Raw genomic sequence first — 21,501 nt, 5'->3', positions numbered from 1 at the left:
AATCAGTTATTCACCTCTTTCATTAGTTTTCCAGGAACAGATTTTATAATTTTCCCTGCAATTAAAAGTAAAACATTATTTTAGGAAGGCATAAAACTCTTCATAATTGCTCATATGAATACTTTACCAGGTAATTTTAAATACGAAATAGCCAAATTAAAACTATAAAAAGTATTTATGATTGACCATTTCACACTCTATGGAAATTTCAATAAATACAGTATTCTGAAATATTTATAGATACAATATTTGGGATTTACTCTAAAATGATCCAGTGAGGTAGGTGGTGGGAGAAGGGATGGAATAAGCCAAGGGTTGATAATAAAATTGAGTGAGAAGTTTATTACATAATTTTGTCTACTTTTGTGAAAATTTCCATAAGAAATATTTTCAAAGGATTTTCAGTAACAGTGAATATATAATGGTATCTAAAGATATGCAAAGGCCAGTCAAAAAAAGTTTTAAGAATTGCCTCAATATTTAAAACTATTTCAGTAATTTATATTCTGAATTTTAGATTAAGAATTTCTATTCTAAATCCTATATTTGCCAAAATTACTTCTTGATCTCCAGGTTCCCTTACTGTAAAACATCAAATATCTTGAGATTTTCTCCAGCATTTAGAAATGACTGTTAAAAATCAATCAAAACTGATAAATACAACTTAAACTGCTTTCCAAATAAATTGGAAAAAAGTAGATTTATGGCAACAGAAAGGGACATTAATAATAAAGAATAAAAATACTGTTTTGTGACAGGCAAACCACCCAACCTTCCCACTTGGCTATTTCTAGTATTTCTGGTTCTCATAACACCTCCTCCTTAGAATGTTCCCAAGTTCCTTAAATTATATGATTTCATCCTATGCTTTTTTGTCTTCTATGTGTTCTTACTGAGCCAAATTATTTGCTCAATCTGATTTCAAATAAAATTCAAATCTTTAATCCCTGCCTGTCTCCTGGACTCTCCTACTTTATAAAACTTCAACTGGATTCTACAAACTCAGTAAGTTCAAAGCTAATGTTAATGTAGCCCCTATTCCAACAAGTAACAGCATTCATCCAGTTATTTAAATAGAAACTTGGATCATCCTTGATCATTTCTTCTTCAATCAAACCTAGTCAGTAATCAGGAATATCCAAATCTCCTAGACACCATATATAACCAAATATTTTGTCCTCACTTTTTTCCCCTAATAAAAAGATACACACACACTAAATATTTTGACTTAAATAAATGTATTGATTTGGGTGGGGGGGGGGGTGGGTATAGACAGAAGCCAAATGTCCCCCTGCACTATTTAATTCACTGATTTAGTTCCACATACATTACTTCAGATTACATCATATAAAATATATTTAGAGGCTAGGCAAAGTGGCTCCATGCCTGTAAGCCCAGCAATTGGGGAACCCAAGGTGGGAGGATCAATTGAGGAGAGGAGTTCAAGATCAGCTTGGGCAACATAGCGAGATCCCACCTCTACAGATATTTAAAAATTAGCCTGGTGTGCTGGTGTGTACCTGTAGTCTTAGCTACTTTGGGAGCCTGAGGCAGGAAGGATCACTTGAGCCCAGGATTTGAGGTTGCAGTGAACTATGATTGTGCCACTGCACTCCAGCCTGGGCAACAGTGTGCGACTCTGTCTCAAAAAAACATAATGAACAAAAAATAAAATATATTTAGAAATATTGTTTTTATACTGTAGCAGTAATAGTAGCAGTAGTATTAGAGACGTAGTCTCACTCTGTCACCCAGGCTGGAGTGCAAGTGGCATGATCTCGGCTCCCTCCACTTGCCAGTTTCAAGCAGTTTTCCTGCCTAGACCACCCAAGTAGCTGGGATTATAGGTGCACGCCACCAAGCCCAGCCAATTTTTGTATTTTTAGTAGAGACAAGGCTTCACCATGTTGGCCAGGCTGGTCTTGAACTCCTGACCTCAAGTGATCCACCCACCTCGGCCTCCTAAAGTGCTGGGATTACAGGTGTGAGCTACTGCACCTAGCCAATGCTATATTATTTTTTAACTTTTTTTGTTTTTGTTTTTTGTTTTGCTCTGTTGCCCAGGCTGGAGTGCAGTGGTGCGATCTCGGCTCACTGCAACCTCCACCTCCTGGGTTCAAACAATTCTCCTGCCTCAGTCTCCTAAGTAGCTGGGACTACAGGCGCCCGCCACCATGCCCAGCTAATTTTTGCCTTTTTAGTACAGACAGGGTTTCACCATATTGGTCAGGCTGGTCTAAAACTCCTGACCTCAGGTGATTCACCCCTCTCAGCCTCCCAAAGTGCTGGGACTACAGGTGTGAGCCACCACGCCCAACCATTTTTTTAACAGTTTTATTCAGATTTGTCCAGCTTATATTAGTTTGGTCTGTTTTGATGTTTATGTAAAAAGAATCAGGCTCTACGTATTCTTTCATGTTTTGGTTCTTTCATTCAACATTTTTAAAAGTTCATCTACATTGTTGCTAGTAGCCTCATGATATGGGTATTCAATGTTATGACTTTACCACAGTTTACCTGTCCATTCAATTGCTGATGAGCATTTGTGCTGTTTCTAGTTTGGGCTATACAAACAATTCTACTACGAACGTTCTTAAACATGGATAGATTCTCCAAAGTATATATCTGGGAAAGGAACCGCTGGGTCCTTCAGTTTTTATACCAAACAATTTTTCCAAGTAGTTTTTCAATTTATAGTCCTACTAACAGTGTATAAGAGTTCCTGTTGCTTTACATCTGCACCAATACTTAGCACTTAGTATAATCAGACTTTTAAAAACTTTGGTGAATGTGGTGTTTCCCAAATATGATTCTAATTTGAATTTCCCTATTAATGAAATTAGGCATCTTTCTATATATTTATTGACCATCTGATTTCCTCTTTTGTGAAGTGTTTTTTCTTTTGTTTTTAGAGAAAGGGTCTCACTCTGTCACCCAGGCTGCAGAGCAGTGGTGTGCTCATAGCTCACTGTAACCTCGAACTTTCTGGGCTCAAGTGATCCTCCCGCCTCAGTTTCTGGAACAACCAGGACTACACATGCTTGCCACCATACCCAGCTAATTTTTTGTTGTTTTTTGTAGAGTCAGGGTCTCACTTACGTTGCCCAGGCTGGTGAAATTATTTTTCTTCTGTCCATTTTTCTACTGTATCATCTTCTAATTGAATTTGCAATATTTGCAAATATTTTCTCCCATTGTACAGGCTAAATAGTCGCAAAACATACAGGTAAAATATCCATAAATATTTCCTCCCATTCTACAGTTGTCTCTTCACTCTGCTGCTTGTTTCCTTTGCTGTGTAGAAGCTTTTTATTAGGTTGGTGCAAAAGTGAGATTTTTGCTGTTTAAAAGAAAAAAAAAAGGCAAAAGCCACAATTACTTTTGCACCAACCTAATAGTTTAATCTAGCCCCATTTGTCTATTTTTGTTTTGCTACCTATGCTTTTGAACTCTTAGCCATAAGATCTTTGCCTAAAGTCATGAAGCATCCTCCCCTCATTTTCTTCTAGCAGTTTTATAATCTGGGGTCTTACATTTAAGTCTAATCCACTATGAGTTTGATTTTTTAATTATGATTGATAGGCGTCTAGTTTCATTCTTCTGCATATGGATATCCAGTTTTCCCAGCACTATTTACTGAAAAGGGTATCCATTCCCCCATGTCTTGACACCTCTGTCAAATTTAGTTGATTGTAAATATATGAATTTATCTCTGCAATCTTCTAGTATCTTTACGGGTTTCTATATAGGACTCTAGTCTACTTAAATATGGCTACTTCGTAAGAGTTCAAATGTATACCCAATGTCCCAGTAGCATTTCTTGAAAAGTTGATTGCTTCCCCATTATGCAGAGCCATGCTCACAAATCAAGTGTCCACAGATGTACAGATAGGTTTGGGGTTCTCTGTTCTGTTCCAGGGTCTACTGATTAATTTAGTGTTATAAGTCAAGACATATGATAGAGCTCTCCAACCTTGTTCTTCTTCTAAAATGTGTTATCTACTTGGTCCTATGCATGTTTATATAAATTATAGATTCAGTTTCAAGGTATATACACATATGCAACTTGTTTGATTTTGATTGGGACTATATTATAGCTAGAAATCAACTTGGGGAAAAATTTACATCTTTACAATATTGTGGTTTCTAAACAATGAATATGATTTCTATTTTCTTGGGTCTTCTTTAACATCTCTCAATAAAAGTTTGCAATTTTCTCTATAATGGTCATGCACACACATACTCTACTAGGTTTATTCCCAGATACGATTCTAAGTACCTTTAGTATCATCCTTCAAACTGCTGCCAGAGTTGGATTTCTGAAACCTAAATCCGATTAGATTTCATTGTTTAAAATCTATCAATATCTCTTTCTCCCTGCCTAGATGATCAAGTACAAATTCCTTACCATGACACATGTGGCCATAACTTATCTTTCTAGTCTCACTCTCTTACATGTACTCTATGTTCAAGATACTCCAAACATTACCAGCTGATTCCCTCTTTCATGCTTCTTGTACATGCCCGTCTCTCCAAGTGGAATGATCTCCTCATCTATCTCCTGCTGATTTATATTACTCTTTCAAGATTAGACAAATTATACCTTCCTAAGAAAGGCTTCCCTGTTTCCCTATGAAGAACCAGCCATTCCTTTCTCTCAGCTGGATCTTCAAAGATGGGTAATATGGAAGAGCATTTAAAGTAGAAGACAAGAGTATAAATAAAGGCACTGGAGCAAAAGAATATAGGGGATTCAATTTTATTAAAGTATGAAAGGAAGTAGTAAGAAATAATACTGGTAAGATATATTGGTATCAAAGCACATAGTGATTTTCAGAGGGTTCCATATTAAACAATAAAGATTTCCTAAGTTAATAAAGAGAGAAAAACCAAAGGATTTTAGATATGGTCAAACATGTACTTTAGGAAGATTAATCTGGCTGTGTTATATACGATAAACTGATAGAGGGCAGGAGGAGGATGGGAATCCAGGAGACTAGATAGGAAACTTAGTACAGTTCAAATAAGAGGCAATGAAAACTGAACTAAGGACAGAGTAAAGGGAATGAAGAGGAAGACATGAGTTAGACACCAAATAGGAAAAACTTACAGAATCTGGGAACTAAAAAGATATGTAAGGCAGGGCATGGTGACTCACACCTGTAATCCCAGCACTTTGGGAGGCTGAGGCAGGTAGATCACTTGAACTCAGAAGTTCAAGACCAGCGTGAGCAAAATGGTGAAACCCCATCTCTACTAAAAATACAAAAATTATCTGGGTATGGTGGTGCGCACCTATAGTTCTCAGGAGACTGAGGTGGGAGGAATGCCTGAGCCCAGGAGGCAGAAGTTGCGTGAGCTGAGATCACACCACCACACTCCAACCTGGGTGACAGACAGAGACTCCATCTCCAAAAAAAAAGATGTGTAGTGAGAGCATGGGAGAGAAAATCCAAGAGGTAACGGTAAAAATTCAAGCATGACTGAAATGACTGTAGCATCATTAACAAAATTACACATTGGTTCTGAAAAGATGATAGGAGATCAGATGGTGACATTCAACTGGGTATCAGAAAGGTATAACTAAAGGTCAGACTACATTTAGGTGGGCAGATCACGAGATCAAGAGATCAAGACCATTCTGGCCAACATGGCGAAACCCCGTCTCTACTAAAAATATAAAAATTAGCTGGGCGTGGTGGTGTGCGCCTGTAGTCCCAGCTACTAGGGAGGCTGAGGCAGGAGAATTGCTTGAACCCAGGAGGCAGAGGTTGCAGTGAGCCACGATGGCGCCGCTGCACTCCAGCCTGGATGACATTTCAAGACTCTGTTTCAAAAAAAAAAAAAGAATGAAAAATAAACATTTACATATAGGTAAAAATTAAAATAATAGGTTCTGTGGAGACTGGCAAGAGGAAAGTTGAGGACAGAGCTTGGAAAACACCTATATTTACGTGTATAGAGATAAGGGAGGATTGTGTAGAACGGAAATGTAGTGATGGGACTGAAACAGTTAAGAGAATAATATGCAATAATGAACGCCAAAGGCAAAGAATTTCTAAAGGAAAGAATGCTGCAAAGGAGGTCAAGAAGACTGAGGAGTGAGAAGATGTCTCTGTTAACAACGAGATCACTGGCCGGGCATGGTGGCTCACTCACGCCTGTAATCTCAGCACTTTGGGAGGCCAAGGCAGATGGATCACCTGAGGTCAGGGGTTTGAGACCAGTCTGGCCAATGTGGTGAAACTCCGTCTCTACTAAAACTACAAAAAATTAGCTAGGTGTGGTGGTGGGCACCTGTAATCTCAGTTACTTGGGAGGCTGAGGCAGGAGAATCGCTTGAACCTGAGAGGTGGAGGCTGCAGTGAGCCAAAATCACACCACTGCACTCCAGCCTGGGTGACAGAGCAAGACTCCACCACAGAAAAAAAAAAAAAAAAAAAAAAAATCCAATCACTGATAACCAGCAGGTGGAATAGTAATTAAGGAACAGTTTTTAAAACAGAATGGAGGCATGCCAGGGGTTTATGAGATGATTCTTTGAAAAATTTCAGACTACATTTAATTGAATCCTTTTTTTATATTTCTATTTTTTATACATGTACTTATAACGTATGTACTATATTAGTGGTTAGAGAAGATGATCTGTCTGGATTTCTGTTGAACTCGTTGCTATTTAGACAAACTATAATAAATAATTCATCCAAAAGTGATAGCTGAAATTAAGTGCTCGAGTATTACAACACAAAAACACTTTCTGAAACATTATCTTCAGGAAATACTAACTTCCATCTCTAGTAGTAAAAACATAATAATGTCTTCAGTAACCTAGCAGACTGTGCTTTGACTACAGATTCTATATCTGTCATAATAAAAATTAGTATTTTAAAAAATAGAGCAAATATAAGCTTTCTGACACATCTTAATTTCCTTTACAATAGTACTAGTAGAAATAAGGCAATTACTAACTGCAAAATGGTTTTACTAATTATAAAGTTACTTTGAAATTAAAGATTAAAAACCTAAATTATTTTTCTAAGTTACTAATGAAAACTTCAAAACAAATTAACAACGACATTCAAAGCAGAAATGTTACCACAATCTCATGTGTACATTCCATGCCAGTTTTATAGCCAACATTTAAACTTTAAATAAAATTCATGTACAGAAGTACCATGAAATGAAATTTGCTCAGAATGACATTAAGATTAATTCAAGTTAACTGAAAGTCAGTTTATACAAAGTTTACTTACCTAAATCACTACTACAAGTGACCCAAAAATTAGGTTTTAAGGAATATTTATAATGCTTTATAATACAAAAAAGGAAGAGCATGATATAACCTAAAGATGTGGAAAAATGCAACAGTCTTAAACCAAGTTAAATGTGAACAGATCTAGTCTTTTTGAGATATTTAATGAGAAATTTCAAATACCACAGCTATTCATATACTGTACGATGAAAACACTGATTCACCTATGCTAAAAATACCATCTCTACTTTTCTTATATTTAAATTTAAGAAAAAAAATTTATAAATACATTGACTAATATAATTTTCTGTGATGAGGACAAATGGGTAGAAGTGACTGCTTAAATAATCAGAACTCCAAATGGACAGATTAAGGTCAGCATCTGACAATTTCTCTCTAAATGCAGAAATAAGGGCCCTCGGAGTTTACCATAGGCTATAGTATATAAATATTTTTCTAAATTAATCTGAAAATGCTGATTCTTTTCAGCTTATTCTCTTATAATGATTCCTTAAATTGACTTACCAAGATTTACATCTGGTAGTATCTTATCAAGAAATTGTGTTTCCCCACCATTAGGGGAAAGAAAGTCTGCCAGAAGTTGACTATTACTTAGTTCTGGATGCTGCAGAAGTTTCTTGAATGAACAAAAAAAAAAGGGAAAAAACAGTTTAGAAATCTAGAAGAGTAATCAAAACTGTATTTTAATTTTTTTTTAAATTTTAAATCCCCAAAAGCTACTTTATATTTAAAATAACAAAGCAACTGCATTTTTAGAGGGAAGAGTATAGGATAGTAGGTAAGACCTTGGCCTTTATAGTCAGATATGAATGGGTTCGAATTCTGGCTCTTCCACATGCTAGATTCTTGGAAAACACCTAAATCCTAAACACTTGGAAAACACCTAAGTGACACCAGAAAAGTTCCTAAAGTGCCCAAGAGTCAGTTTCCTAACTTACAAAATGGAAATAATGACACTACCGACTTTATTGTATTGTTATATAAAGCATTTAGCACAGTATCTGACACACAGGAAGTAAAACTAAACATCAGCTACTATTATTTCCCAGTTTCTAAACTATAGAAAAATATGATAGTATGATACAATTGTCTCGATAAATTTTTAGAAGTCGGCATAAAGGGTTTTGCAGAAAACTAGATGTGGAAATGTGAAATAACTTGAAAAATCTGTTGTCTGTTCTTCCTGCAACACTATTTTCTAATAAGATAACACGGGCCGGGCACAGTGGCTCACTCCTGTAATCCCAGCACTTTGGGAGTCTGAGACAGGTGGATCACCTGAGGTCAGGAGTTCGAGACCAGCCTAGCCAACACGGCGAAATCCCGTCTGTACTAAAAACACAAAAATTAGCCAGGAGTGGCGGTGGGGGCCTGTAATCCCAGCTACTTGGGAGGCCGAGGCAGGATAATCGGTTGAACTCAGGAGGCGGAGGTTGCAATGAGCCGAGATCGCACTGTTGCACTCCAGCCTGGATGACAAGAGCAAAACCCCGTCTCAAAAAAAAAAAAGACCTTTAAAAGCCAAAATTAACCCAAAATTACCTAATAGTTTCCTAACTATGAGACAGTTACAAAACTTTATAAGCAGAAATCTACATTAAAAAACCAGTACAGCTATCTCTAATTTAAATCCATATTACGAGAAAATATTTCTTCTAGAGTGAGGTACTCTAGTTTGTAGAAATAATTAGCTGGTTCAAATAAAGAGTTAACAGTATCAACAAAAACATGGCTTTATGTTTTATCCAAACACATCCTTGCAGTAGCTAATTATTTCATATTTCAATATTCACATCACCAAAAATTTACGTAGAATATATATATATACACATATATATATTTTTTTCAACTTGGAGTTGAAAGCATTCAACAGTTCAGAGAGAGGAAATAAAGTGTAAATACTCCTTGACACTGCTGAGTATTTTTAATTTTAAAGTATTTCTTTTCAGCTAGGAAGCATCCAAATTTAACTGAATCGACAATTTTTTTTAAATATAAAATTCCATGCCCAAATAAAATATTTTTTGAATAAATAAAAGTATCCTCCCTTGTAAGCACTAGAAGAAAGATGGTTATTAATCCTGGAGAGCCTGATGTCTCAAGTAACTTTTATGATGACTGTACCATGTATTTAAATAATATACCCATACATTTAACATAATGTAACGTGCACACACTGAGAAAAATGGAATTCAATTCCACGTAGCAAATGGTAGAGTTGATCCCAGGAAACTGGAAAAATATCTATGAACCCAAAAGAAAAGGGACTAAGGAATAACACAGAAGACTCCAATGTTCAGAAAAAGCTAAACACAAAAATCAAACAGAAAACAGAACAGTAACAAATATTCTAAGAATACTATCCAATATTCTTCAAATGCATCTAATCTTTTACACCAAAAGTTTCTTTTTTTAATGTCCTATACAAAGTTTTAACTAGCCTAAAATTAAGTAAAGATTTTTCTCACCCTAAGAAAATATCTTGTATTTCATTCAATTTGGAGAGGGGGGAAGGAATATACTTTTGACAAAAATTCGTTCTAAAATTCACATGGAAAAATGTTTTTTAAATTAAAATCCACATGGACAGGTATTTATAAACCGAAGCACATATGTACAAGAGAAAAAGAGACAAATTAGAGAATGCTATGATTAGCAACGTTTGGAATTAATACAGTTGATGCTATACCTGTAGATATTCTTGAAACTCTTCCCGCTTAGACTTCAAGAATTCATAATTTTTGGGGCCAATGATCCTCTTAGAAGGAAGCTGGGCATCAGGAAATGTACCTGAAATTAGCATATATTATAGTTATTACTGTGTTCTGCTACTATTTTTAAAACCTTAAATTAGGATTTAAAATTTACTATGGCACATTCAGATTAGCAATACTGCCTTGTAGAGATATGACATTATTCTTTGAATAATCTTCACAAAACCAGAGAGCTTCAAGTCAGAAGTCCAGATCAAAGAACTTGAGTCTACTGATAAACAAAAATATCACTCTTGTAACAATCACTGTTTGACGTAGATTTTTTAGCTTTCTATCCTAGTAAAACAGCTTCAAAAAATTATTATGAGATTGTTTTGAAATTGGTGAGATTCTATTAGACAAAACCTTACAAATAAATAACTAATTTCTCATAGGGAAAAAAGATAGCATTTTGTCAATGCTATATAAATGGCTTAAAATCAAAATGTAGGCTGGGTACAGTGGTTCACATCTGTAATCCCAGCATTTTGGGAGGCCAAGGTGAGCAGATCACTTGAGGTCAGAAGTTTGAGACCAATGTGGTAAAACCCCATCTCTATTAAAAATACAAAAAAAATTAGCCAGGCGTGGTGGGAAATGCCCGTAATCCCAGCTACTTGGGATGCTGAGGCAGGGGAATCACTGGAACCTGGGAGGCGGAGGTTGCTGTGAGTTGAGAGCGCACCACTGCGCTCCAGCCTGGGTGACAGAGCCAGACTCATCTCAAAAGAAAAAAAGAAAAGGCCACCAACATGGTGAAACCCTATCTCTACTAAAAATACAAAATTAGCTGGGCGTGGTGGCACATGCCTGTAATCCCAGCTACTCAGAAGTCTGAGGCATGAGAATCATTTGAACCCAGGAGGCAGAGGTTGCAGTGAGCCAAGATCGTGCCATTGCACTCCAGCCTGAGCAACAAGACGGAAATGAGGAAATGAAGGAAGGAAGAAAACGAGGGAGGGAGGGAGGGAGGGAGGGAGGGAGGGAGGGAGGGAGGGAGGGAGGGAAGGAAGGAAGGAGGGAAGGAAGGAAGGAAGGAAGGAAGGAAGGAAGGAAGGAAGGAAGGAAGGAAGGAAGGAAGGAAGGAAGGAAGGAAGGAGAATGTGCTTTCTCAGATAGGGCTGGCTTTAGAAATTTTAGTATCAAAAAAGAAAAGTATGGAGATAAATTGTCTTCTCTCAGCCTTAAACAAAAAAAGTAGTTTTCAGAGAAAGAATGACGATGGTCCTGCACCAGATTGGTAGAGAGAAAGATAAAACCATTTGAACACAAGTAGAAACTCAAAATCTAGGCAAAAATATGGAGTGGGACCTTGTATTCTTTATCTTCCTATAATAATCACCCTTATCACAGGCTTTGCTCTTACATCAGAGAAAGGAATGTTCCTTACCCTTCTCAATTAAAAACCAACCTGAATTTGCATCAGGGGACACTCTACAGAGCTTTTCTAAAATAAAAAAATTTAGAACACACAAATAAAATTCACCAAGCTACATACAAGGAAAAAAAAAAGCTGGAAATTCTTTGTAACGATATCCCTGATATTAACTAAAATAAATACATTGATGAGACAGGAAGAACAAAAAGAGTAAATAGAGAGCCCTTTCTAAAATATAGTTTTAAAATAGCTATTTTAAAATTTTGATTTTACTTTTAAAAAAAGCATAAATGTGCATTGCAAGAACTTTAAATATACAGATAAATAAAAATAAGAAGATAAACAGTACATTTCCGTTATCAATAAAAGTGTACACAAGCGTCAATGTTGTATTTCTTGTATTTCAATTACTTAAAATAAAAAAATTAATCTGGTATCACAGCTTTAAAGAATGCTAATGCTGAAATGTAATGTTTTATCCAAAAAGAATAACATACCATGAAATTCTGTTAGTTTTGATTCAAGTACATAGAATTCAAGGTATCTTCTATAGACAGACCAATGTTCAGGTTCGTGTCCAACTGTAAATTGAGTACACACACACTGAGTAACAAATAATTTCAAAACCCTAAAAGAATGTTGTATTTAATACATTAAGAATACAAAGCTGGCTGGACACGGTGCCTCATGCCTATAATCCCAGCACTTTGGGAGGCCAAGGTGAGTGGATCATTTGAGGTCCAGAGTTTGAGGCCAGTCTGGCCAACATGGTGAAACCCCACCTCTACTAAAAATACAAAAATTAGCCAGGCGTGGTGGCAGGCGTCTGTAGTCCCAGTTATTCAGGAGGTTGAGACAGGAGAATCGCTTGAACCCAAAAGGCAGAGGTTGCAGTGAGCTGAGATCGCGCTGTTACACTCCAGCCTGGGCAACAGAGTGAGACTCTGTCTCAAAAAAAAAAAAAAAAGAATACAAAGCTGGACATTATTCCACAGTCGTAATTTGTTATTTTTGGCATAACATTATTAACACATTTTATCCCATATTTTAGTTACCTACAAGTGACTGATAAATTTCATCTATGAAGTTATCTCAAATATACTTTTTCTATAACAGAATCAGAGCTGACAGAAACTTTAAAATATCATGCGATTATGATTATTTTTAAACTGTCACCAAAAGATGTATTTCATAAGAGTTTTTTATTGATTTGGGGTTTCTCAAACATTTACCATATTGTCCTAATTTAATATAGTATAAAGCAGTACTATCCAACAGAACTATCTGCAGTTAGGAAGATGCTCCATGGATCTGCATTAATATACTAGCTACTAGCCACATGTTGCCACTGAGTACTTGAAAGGCGGCTAATGCAACTAAAGAACTGAAATTTTAATACAATTTAATTTGAGTTTAATTACCACATGCAGCTAGTGGCTACTAAATTGGGCAGCACATAGTAATGGTTTAAAGAGTAAATCTGGAATCAGACTGCCTATTCTAATCCCAGTTCACCTTGCCCCCATTTACTATGTGGCCTTGAACAAATAACACCACTGTGTACCTTGCAGTGTGTAGATGTAGAATAACAATAATTGTGTCTATCACCTAAAATAATCCACACAAAGCACTTCTGTACAGTGCATAGCACAGCATAGCACAGAGTAAATACCTCATAAATGTTAACTGTTATTGTTAACATCTAACATCATTGTACCATAGATTTCAGAATGCAGTAGATCGAGTGAAGCAATACCACAACCATCCAAAACAACACGTCTATTTAGAAAAAAATCAACCTGATCACAACATATAAAGCAAATCCTAGTTTTCTTCTTCAACACTGGTCTTAAAAGATCCATAGTATATTTAGGCTAGGTTTTTAATGCTGAAATTGTTATTTTGTTACCCACATAAAATCAATACACTAAATGATATACTTTTTTCTCCCTAATAGATCATGGTTTCTAAGAGCACATTTCATTGACAGTAGAAGTCTGCAGCACTGGTGACAAAAAAATTATCTTTAAAATACAAGCTTTTGGCCCAGCACAGTGGCTCACACCTGTAATCCCAGTACTTTGGGAGGCCAAGGCGGGAAGACCACTTTGAGCCCAGGAATTCGAGACCAGACTCAGCAACATAGTGAGACCCTTTCTCTACGAAAAAGTTTTAAAATTAGCTGGGCATGGTGACATGCACCTATAGTCCCAGCTACTCAGGAGGCTGAGGTGGGAGGATTGCTTGAACCTGGGAAGTCGAGGCTGTAGTGAGCCACAGTCACGTCACTGCACACCAGCTTGGGCAACAAAGCAAGACCCCCCTCTCAAAAAGAAAAAAAAAAAATTAAATTAAAAAATAAAATAAAATACAAGTTTTAAGATTTTTTGGTTTTTATTTTCGAATTACTGAGCCATGAATTTATAATTTATGTTAAATTAACCTTTTAAGATAAAGCATAAAAATTAAAAATAGTTGTCCTAAAGCAAAAACAAAAGTATATTCCAAACAAAACTAAGTTTGAAATGGAAATCTGACTCAGTTTAACAACAGTTTAGCTGTCCACCTGTCAGAATTAACAACAGTTTAGCTGTCCACCTGTCAGAATTAACAACAGTTTAGCTGTCCACCTGTCAGAATGCTGAAAGAACAGCAACTAGTAAGACTGAACAGTAACTCCGGCAAAATCAGGCAGTATGGTGTAAGACCTGGACAGAGTAAGACTCTGCCTGATATTTAGTTATGATAGGAAAAATTGTAACTAGCTACTCTGGGCATTCTTCCCTCCCAATTCCTATGTCTCATGTTCTTGAAACAGGATCAACTTCTGAGGAAAATCAGAAAACCTAATACTTTTTGAAAAATAAAAATAATTAGCACTGATCTTCACCCTACCACTTACCCTCTCAAAACCATTTTCTAACATTGCCACTTTTTTTCCTTCTTTCCTCATAACTCCCTCTTCCTGAGCTCAACTTTATTTTCTGCTCATCATTCTCAAAATGTGGTGCTTTTCGTTATACTCACTGCCCCACTTCTTAGAAAAAGTGCAAAGTGGTCACTGTTTTATTTTTTAATTCGATTTCTTTTTATCATGTTATAAGTAGGACTTTAAAGTGGTGACTGTTTATCCTGCTACAGATGCCGTTAACCCTGGTCTCTATGACAGTCTATACCTGAAATAACCGAAAGAAAAAGTATAGCAAAACATGAAGAAAACCTGTAGTTTTAACCATATTTTCATCAGTCCTTTTTTTTTGGAAACAGGGTTTCACTCTGTCTCCCAGGCTAGAGTGCAGTCACATAATCTCAGCTCACTGCAACCTCCGCCTCCCAGGTTGAAGCAATCTTCATGCCTCAGCCTCCAGAGTAGCTGGGACTACAGGCATGCACCACCTCGCATGGCTAATTTTTGTATTTTTAGTAGATACAGGGTTTCACCATGTGGGCCAGGTGGGTCTCAAAACTCCTGACCTCAGGTAATCCACCCACCTTGGCCTCCCAAAGTACTGCAATTAAAGGCGTGAGCCACCATGTTTGGCCATATTTTCTAATTAGCCCACAAAATGGGTGAGAGAAAACGCTGTCTTAATTAAACTAGAATAATACCTGATATATTGCTATATGGATTAATGATAATTAAGTAAGTACAATCGCTAATGACGGCAACAAAACCATTAAAAGAACATTACATTGAATGCCTGATGGACTGTCAGGTGTCTAGCAGGCATCACTCAATAAGTGCTGATTGAATCAGTTAGTTAACTGCTATGAAGATAACTTAGGACATCCTAAGCTTTCTTTCAATTTTCTGTTCTGGACACTTCTTTTTTGGATATGCAGCCATATTTGCTAGCTAGAAGTGGCAAAATGTTTATCACACTTGCTAACAACAGACTCATTCACGGGTATCTTTTAAGAAAGGTGCTCAGAAAGCTTCCTACCTGCTCTTCTATCATTTCTTTCAACATCAATACAAAACACAGGAATTCTTTCTTTTTTCTCCTTCCTTTCAGAGGAGGGATCCTCAAAAAAGTCTACATATGGAATGCTAATTTTCCATGCAGCAAGGTTTCGGGGAGTATTAGGTGTGCTCACAGCCTCCACTGGAGAATCATCTTCCATTACAACAATACCTTCTTCAATCTGGAAAAAAATTACCAGGATAAATTTAATATTCCCAATACCTTTAGAACTATAGCATATGAGATACAAGTATAAAGTAATATGCCCATATCAACTGATAATTTTTAAGACTCTAAAAGCTAGGTGATATTAAATTTTCTACTGAAAAAGTATAGGTAAAAAGCTAAAAACAAGTTACTAGCATCAACTCCAAGTTTTCTTACATCATCTGTATATGAAAATATAATAGGCTGGGGACAGCACCTATAAGCCCAACACTTTCACAGAGGCTGAGGTGGAAGGATTGCTTGGGCCTAGGAGTTTGAGACTAGCCTGGGAAACACAGTGAGACCTCATCACTACAGAATATTTTTAAAACATTAGTTGGGCATGGTGGCCCGCCTCTGTAGTCTCAGCTACTCAGGAAACTGAGGTGGGAGCACTGCTTGAGTCCAGGAGGCTGAGATTGCAGTGAGCCAGATTCGTGCTACTGTACTCCATTCTGGGTGACAGAGTGAGACCCTGTCTCAAAAAAAAAGAAAGAAAGAAAATATAATAGAAGATAAAGAATATACACCTCAGAGATTAGGGAAAAAAATGTAAAATACACAAATATAGAAACTGTTCAACCTTTGTGATAAGAAATAAAAAGTAAAGTTCTGGTATTTTTCTCATTTCGAGAAGTAAAATTTTATAAATGATAGCAGTCATTCATGGAGACTGCACAGATAAACTAGATCTGTGCCACACTACCAGTTACAAGGTATACCAGCACAACCCTTCTGGAAAGTGTTTTGGCAATATGTATCTATAAAGAGTCATAAAATGATTTCAAACAAGTAATTCCATTTTTGGAAATTTATTTTAATAAAAATATTTACTCCAAAAATTTTTTAACCATAAAAAAGACCCAAGTAAAAACTGTAACATAAGTAACAAAAAATTGGAAAAAAACGTCTGGAAGAAACCCACCTCTACAGAATTAAGAGTTTTTTATTTCATCACTTCTTAAACTTTAACAACATAAATGTTTAAAATGCTAAATATTTTTAAATACTGAAAAAATAAAATAAAAATTATTTTTAAAAACAAAACCACATGTTCTAGAAATAGATACATAGGAAGAAGGAAATAACTGTCTCCATTTTTTAAATTGGAAGAGATTATTTGAATGTGGCATATTATAAACACTGACTCACCTAGACATCTCTTATTCATGTTAGAAAGGGCAAAATATTATAAATGAAATGCATTCATCTGGAACACACCTTTTTAAAGGCAATGAGTCAAAGTCTGTAGCACTTAAAAGAATTCTGAATAGCCTAGTCAGAGCAAATCAGTAGTACAGAGGAATTTATTTCCAGAATTCTAGCCCTACCCTCACTCTCAGTTCTTTCCTCTTACCCCGGGTACTTACCCTCTCTTCTAAGGAAATTCCTTTCCTCCCCCACAAACCCCCTTTGCTTTTTCTTTTTTTTTTTTTGAGACAGAGTCTCGCTCTGTCGCTCAGGCTGGAGTGCAGTGGCGCAATCTCTGCTCACTGCAAGCTCTCCCTCCCAGGTTCATGCCATTCTCCTGCCTCAGCCTCCCGAGTAGCTGAGACTAGAGGCGCCCGCCACCACGCTCAGCTAATTTTTTCTATTTTTAGTAGAGACGCGGTTTCATCGTGTTAGCCAGGATGGTCTCAATCTCCTGACCTCATAATCCGCCCGCCTCAGCCTCCCAAAGTGTTGGAATTACAGGCGTGAGCCACCACGCCTGGCTCCTGCTTTGCTTTTTTCTGTTCTCATCCTAAACTGGCTTTCCAAAATCTCTAATAAGACTCTCACTGATCTTAGGAAGACTTCTTAATGCTCTGTTGAAAACAACTTCAAGACCTTAAAAAACAAAACTATTAAAACAGATGACAGATGTTGGGTTTTGCCTTTTAAAAGGCAAGGTTACCTTCTTACAATCTTGGAAGAAACACAGAGAGATGTGTGAAGGAAACACCCAATGCTTAAAACCTGAGGTTCAAGGTAGCATTTTCCATGGTTAATACAAGTATATTTTTGTTAATGGATGTAGCTTCTGAGGACAGGGGAAAGTGAATCATACAATAACAGAGAATTTGTTGAAAATGCTGACTAAAAGCCAAAAAAAAAAAAGGGGGGGGCATTCTTAAATTAAAAGAAGCTCCTCAGAATTAATCTAAGAAACAAAATGGGAGAACAAAATTCTTAGCAATGTAAAGGGACAAAGTTTTGCAATTTATTACTGTTACTACTTAAATGGTATTTTTATCAAAGCCTAAAGAAAAATCTCTAGGGAAATATTTCTCTAAGAATTTTCAGGGCATCCTTTAATGCTATTTGAAAACAAGTGGCCGGGCGCAGTGGCTCAAGCCTGTAATCCCAGCACTTTGGGAGGCCGAGACGGGCAGATCACGAGGTCAGGAGATCGAGACCATCTTGGCTAACCCGGTGAAACCCCGTCTCTACTAAAAAATACAAAAAACTAGCCGGGCGAGGTGGCGGGCGCCTGTAGTCTCAGCTACTCGGGAGGCTGAGGCGGGAGAATGGCGTGAACCCGGGAGGCGAGCTTGCAGTGAGCTGAGATCCGGCCACTGCACTCCAGCCTGGGCGACAGAGCAAGACTTCGTCTCAAAAAAAAAAAAAAAAAAAAAAAAGAAAATATTGTAATCAAAATGTTAATAAAGGAAAATCAAGTACTTTAAATACTTTTTCGTTTCCAAACACCTGCTATCTCTACCAAGAGGATGGGGATTATGGAAGATGGAAATAAAATTTCCTCAAGAAATGTTAATATTTCTGACTATTCTTTTCCTGTACAGAGATATCTGCCAAGTTACCAACAGGCATATTATATTCCATAAGTATATTTGTAAGCCAGTTCTGAACTTGGACAGAAATACATTTTCTGATACACCAACCCAATTTTCAACCCAATTTCTTTTTTTGAGACAGGGTCTCACTTTGTTGCCAGGCTCACTGCAAACTCCTCCTCCCGGGCTCAAGTGATCCTCCCTCAGCCTCCTGAGTAGACCACATCCAGCTAATTTTTCTATTTTTGTAGAGACAGGATTTCACCATGTTGCCCAGGCTGGTCTCGAATTCCTAAACTCAAGTGATCCTCCAGCCTCAGTCTCCCGAAGTGCTGGGATTACATGTATGAGCCACCATACCCAGCCCTGACCCAATCTTATATACTAGGCTTTGGTTCCCAGGCCAGCATATGGACGGATGCTAATTTAATCCCTAACTTGAGATCACACAGCTACAAGAATTGATGTGCTTACAGGACTCACTATGTGCAAGGCACTGTTCTCAGTGCTTCGTATATATTACTTGCTTAATACTCCTTACAACATCCCTATGAAAGATAAAATTACCTCCATTTCAAGGTGATGAAACAAATCATAATAAAATTAACGAATGTGCCCAAGACCACACAGCAAGCAGGCACTACCGCCAAATGATCACAACGAGGGTTCTGAAAGATAATGTCAGGCTGGGCATGTTGGCTCACGCCTGTAATCCCAGCACTATGGGAGGCCAAGGTAGGTGGATCACCTGAGGTCAGGAGTTTGAGATAATGTCTCCTAAGTCTCCAATTAGTCATCCTAAATGTCCAACTTAGGATCACAAACCAATTTAGGATCACCCGGCAATGAAACTGGAAACTTTTCTTTTCCCTCAACTTCCAAACAAGACAAAGAGGATTCCCCAAGGTCCCACAAGTTAGAACTAACATAGTGTCTTCTAAATCCTAAATGGCATCATCTTAGTCTGCGTTAGCACCTCACTGTCCCTGAGTTTTCCTTTGATAGTATTAAATATTAGTTTGCCTGCTTCTCCAACTTTCTGTTACTACTATCTTTAATCCCAATCAAGAATTTCCTTCTTCTTGGGTCACTACAAAACAAAGCAAATTCTCTCAGCTTTTTAAAGATAGCCTCCTATTCCTGAAGCTAAAGTACAGCTTGTGTATCAAGCGATTGGGAAGGCAAAAAATAAAAAACACATCTTCCTCCACAAAAAATTATGTTTTAAAAGTTTGTAATAACACGGTTAAATACTTTTGTTATAATACTGAATAGAGAGAAAAGATAGCAAACTATATATATAAAATGTAGTCTTGTCTACCGGGGTGAAAAGGGAAAGTTTGTTTGTTTGTTTGTTTTTAAAGAAAATCACCAAACTATTAATAGAAGTGGTTACTGGGTGGTAAGATTATGCATGTACATGGCATTTAATTTTTTTCCACTGTTCTATATTACTTAAAAACTGAAAATATGCTTAAAATTAGAAAACATAAACATTATTTTGAAAAAGATTTTCTCTGATCTACTTTCTTCTATCCACACTTTTTTTTTGAGACAGGCTCTTACTCTGTTACCCAGGCTGGAGTACAGTGACACAAACATGGTTCACTGCAGCCTTAACCCCCTGAGCTCAAGTGATCCTTCCAAGTAGCTACAACCACAGTTGTGCACCATCACACCCAGCTAATTTTTTAATTTTTTGTAAAGACAGGGTCTCGCCATGTTGCCTAGGCTGGTCTTGAACTCCTAGGCTCAAGCAATCCTCCCACCTCAGCTTCCCAAAGTACTGAGATTACAAATGTGAGCCACCACACCCAGCATAAAAATACTACCCACACCAAGGCCGGGTGCGGTGGCTCATGCCTGTAGTCCCAGCACTTTGGGACTACAGGTGGGTAGATCACGAGGTCAGGAGTTCAAGGCCAGCCTGGTCAACATGGTGAAACCCCATCTTTACCAAAAAAAATATAAAAATTAGCTGGGCATGGTGGTGGGCGCCTGTAATCCCAGCTACTCTGGAGGCTGAGGCAGGAGCCCGGGAGGCGGAGGTTGCAGTGAGCTGAGATCGTGCCATTGCACTCCAGCTTGGGTGACAGAGCAAGCCTCTATCTCAAAAAAATAATAATAATACCCACACTTATAGGGAAAAAATAAAGGCATAAAAAACTGCTTTATTTGAATTAATAAAAAAGGTTTAAATAACATTTTATTCCATTTAAATTATTATGAAGAATCAGTGACCCTTACATCAAGGCAATGGGACAAAGGTCAAAAGGAAGGGGTAAAAGACAAGGGTTTACTGCTGTCTCCCCACCTTGCCTCCTTCTTGGTCATCATCAATCCAATCAGTACTAAACATCCCTTTTACACCCAAGTTAAGTGAATTTCTTAAAGCCAAGGTCTGCATCTTAATCTTGTTTTCATCCCCAGTGCCCAGGGTCATTAAAAGACAAAATGAGAATCCAAGATCTCTATTCAATAAAAATAAAAAGTACAAATGAGACAATACTTGCCTTTATGGCACTATGTGATACAAAAGACAATCATAAACATATAACTTCAAATACATTATGGTATAAGTTTTAACATATGATATAATAGGGACACAAAAGGAGGAAATGTTCAGTTCAACTTGGGGATTTGGGTAAAGGTTTATGGGGAACAGCTGCATTTTGAAGGATGCACATGAATTTTCCAGGTCAATAAACAAATGAAGGGCATTTCAAGCAGGACAAAGACACAGAGAAATAAAATAGCATGGTAAGTAAAATGTGCATATAAGTCAACCGGAAATCTTGTTAAAATGCAAATTGATTCAGTAAGTCTAGGAGAGTGCCTGAGATTCTGTATTTATACAAGCTCCCAGGTAATGCCAATGCTGCTTGTCAACAGACCGCAGTTTAAGTAAGCAAGGAGCTAGAGCATCTATTAGCAGCTCTGTATACCTGGAGCACATGGTAGGAAAAAGGTAACATCAGAATTTGAAGCTTAACCAAAAGATGGTAAACTGAATATTAGAAGTGTCTCAGCTTAACAGGAACCATTCTGCCTTAATAAGCAATAACATAGTTCCCAGGAATTTTAAAAATTAGATTCACGTCATGAAACTATCACAACTAATTAAAGAATGAGAAATACAAAGGAAGTC

General features: G+C 37.1%; 1 protein-coding gene across 24 annotated transcripts in view; it reads right to left on the bottom strand.

Moving 5' to 3' along the window:
* The window catches only part of SNX14 (sorting nexin 14), a 96,665-nt gene that overhangs the window by 17,850 nt on the left and 57,314 nt on the right, over positions 1-21,501 (bottom strand). For 18 of the 24 annotated variants that reach the window (XM_005552420.5, XM_005552422.5, XM_065543755.2 and 15 more), the window contains 5 exons: positions 15,349-15,550; positions 11,902-11,985; positions 9,963-10,063; positions 7,778-7,889; positions 15-55 (listed from right to left, as the gene is read on the bottom strand). In XM_005552420.5, coding sequence (XP_005552477.2) covers positions 15-55; positions 7,778-7,889; positions 9,963-10,063; positions 11,902-11,985; positions 15,349-15,550 — 540 coding nt within the window. Of the gene's footprint in view, positions 1-14; positions 56-3,099; positions 3,341-7,777; positions 7,890-9,962; positions 10,064-11,901; positions 11,986-15,348; positions 15,551-21,501 lie in introns of all 24 variants that reach the window. The other 6 variants (XM_074037542.1, XM_074037544.1, XM_074037543.1 and 3 more) reach the window with 2 other exon arrangements.

The sequence above is a fragment of the Macaca fascicularis genome, chromosome 4 (assembly GCF_037993035.2).
Source record: "Macaca fascicularis isolate 582-1 chromosome 4, T2T-MFA8v1.1".
Lineage (NCBI taxonomy): Eukaryota > Metazoa > Chordata > Mammalia > Primates > Cercopithecidae > Macaca > Macaca fascicularis.
The sequence above is the reverse complement of the archived record's forward strand: the minus strand, read 5'-3'. Positions and strand labels throughout refer to the sequence as shown.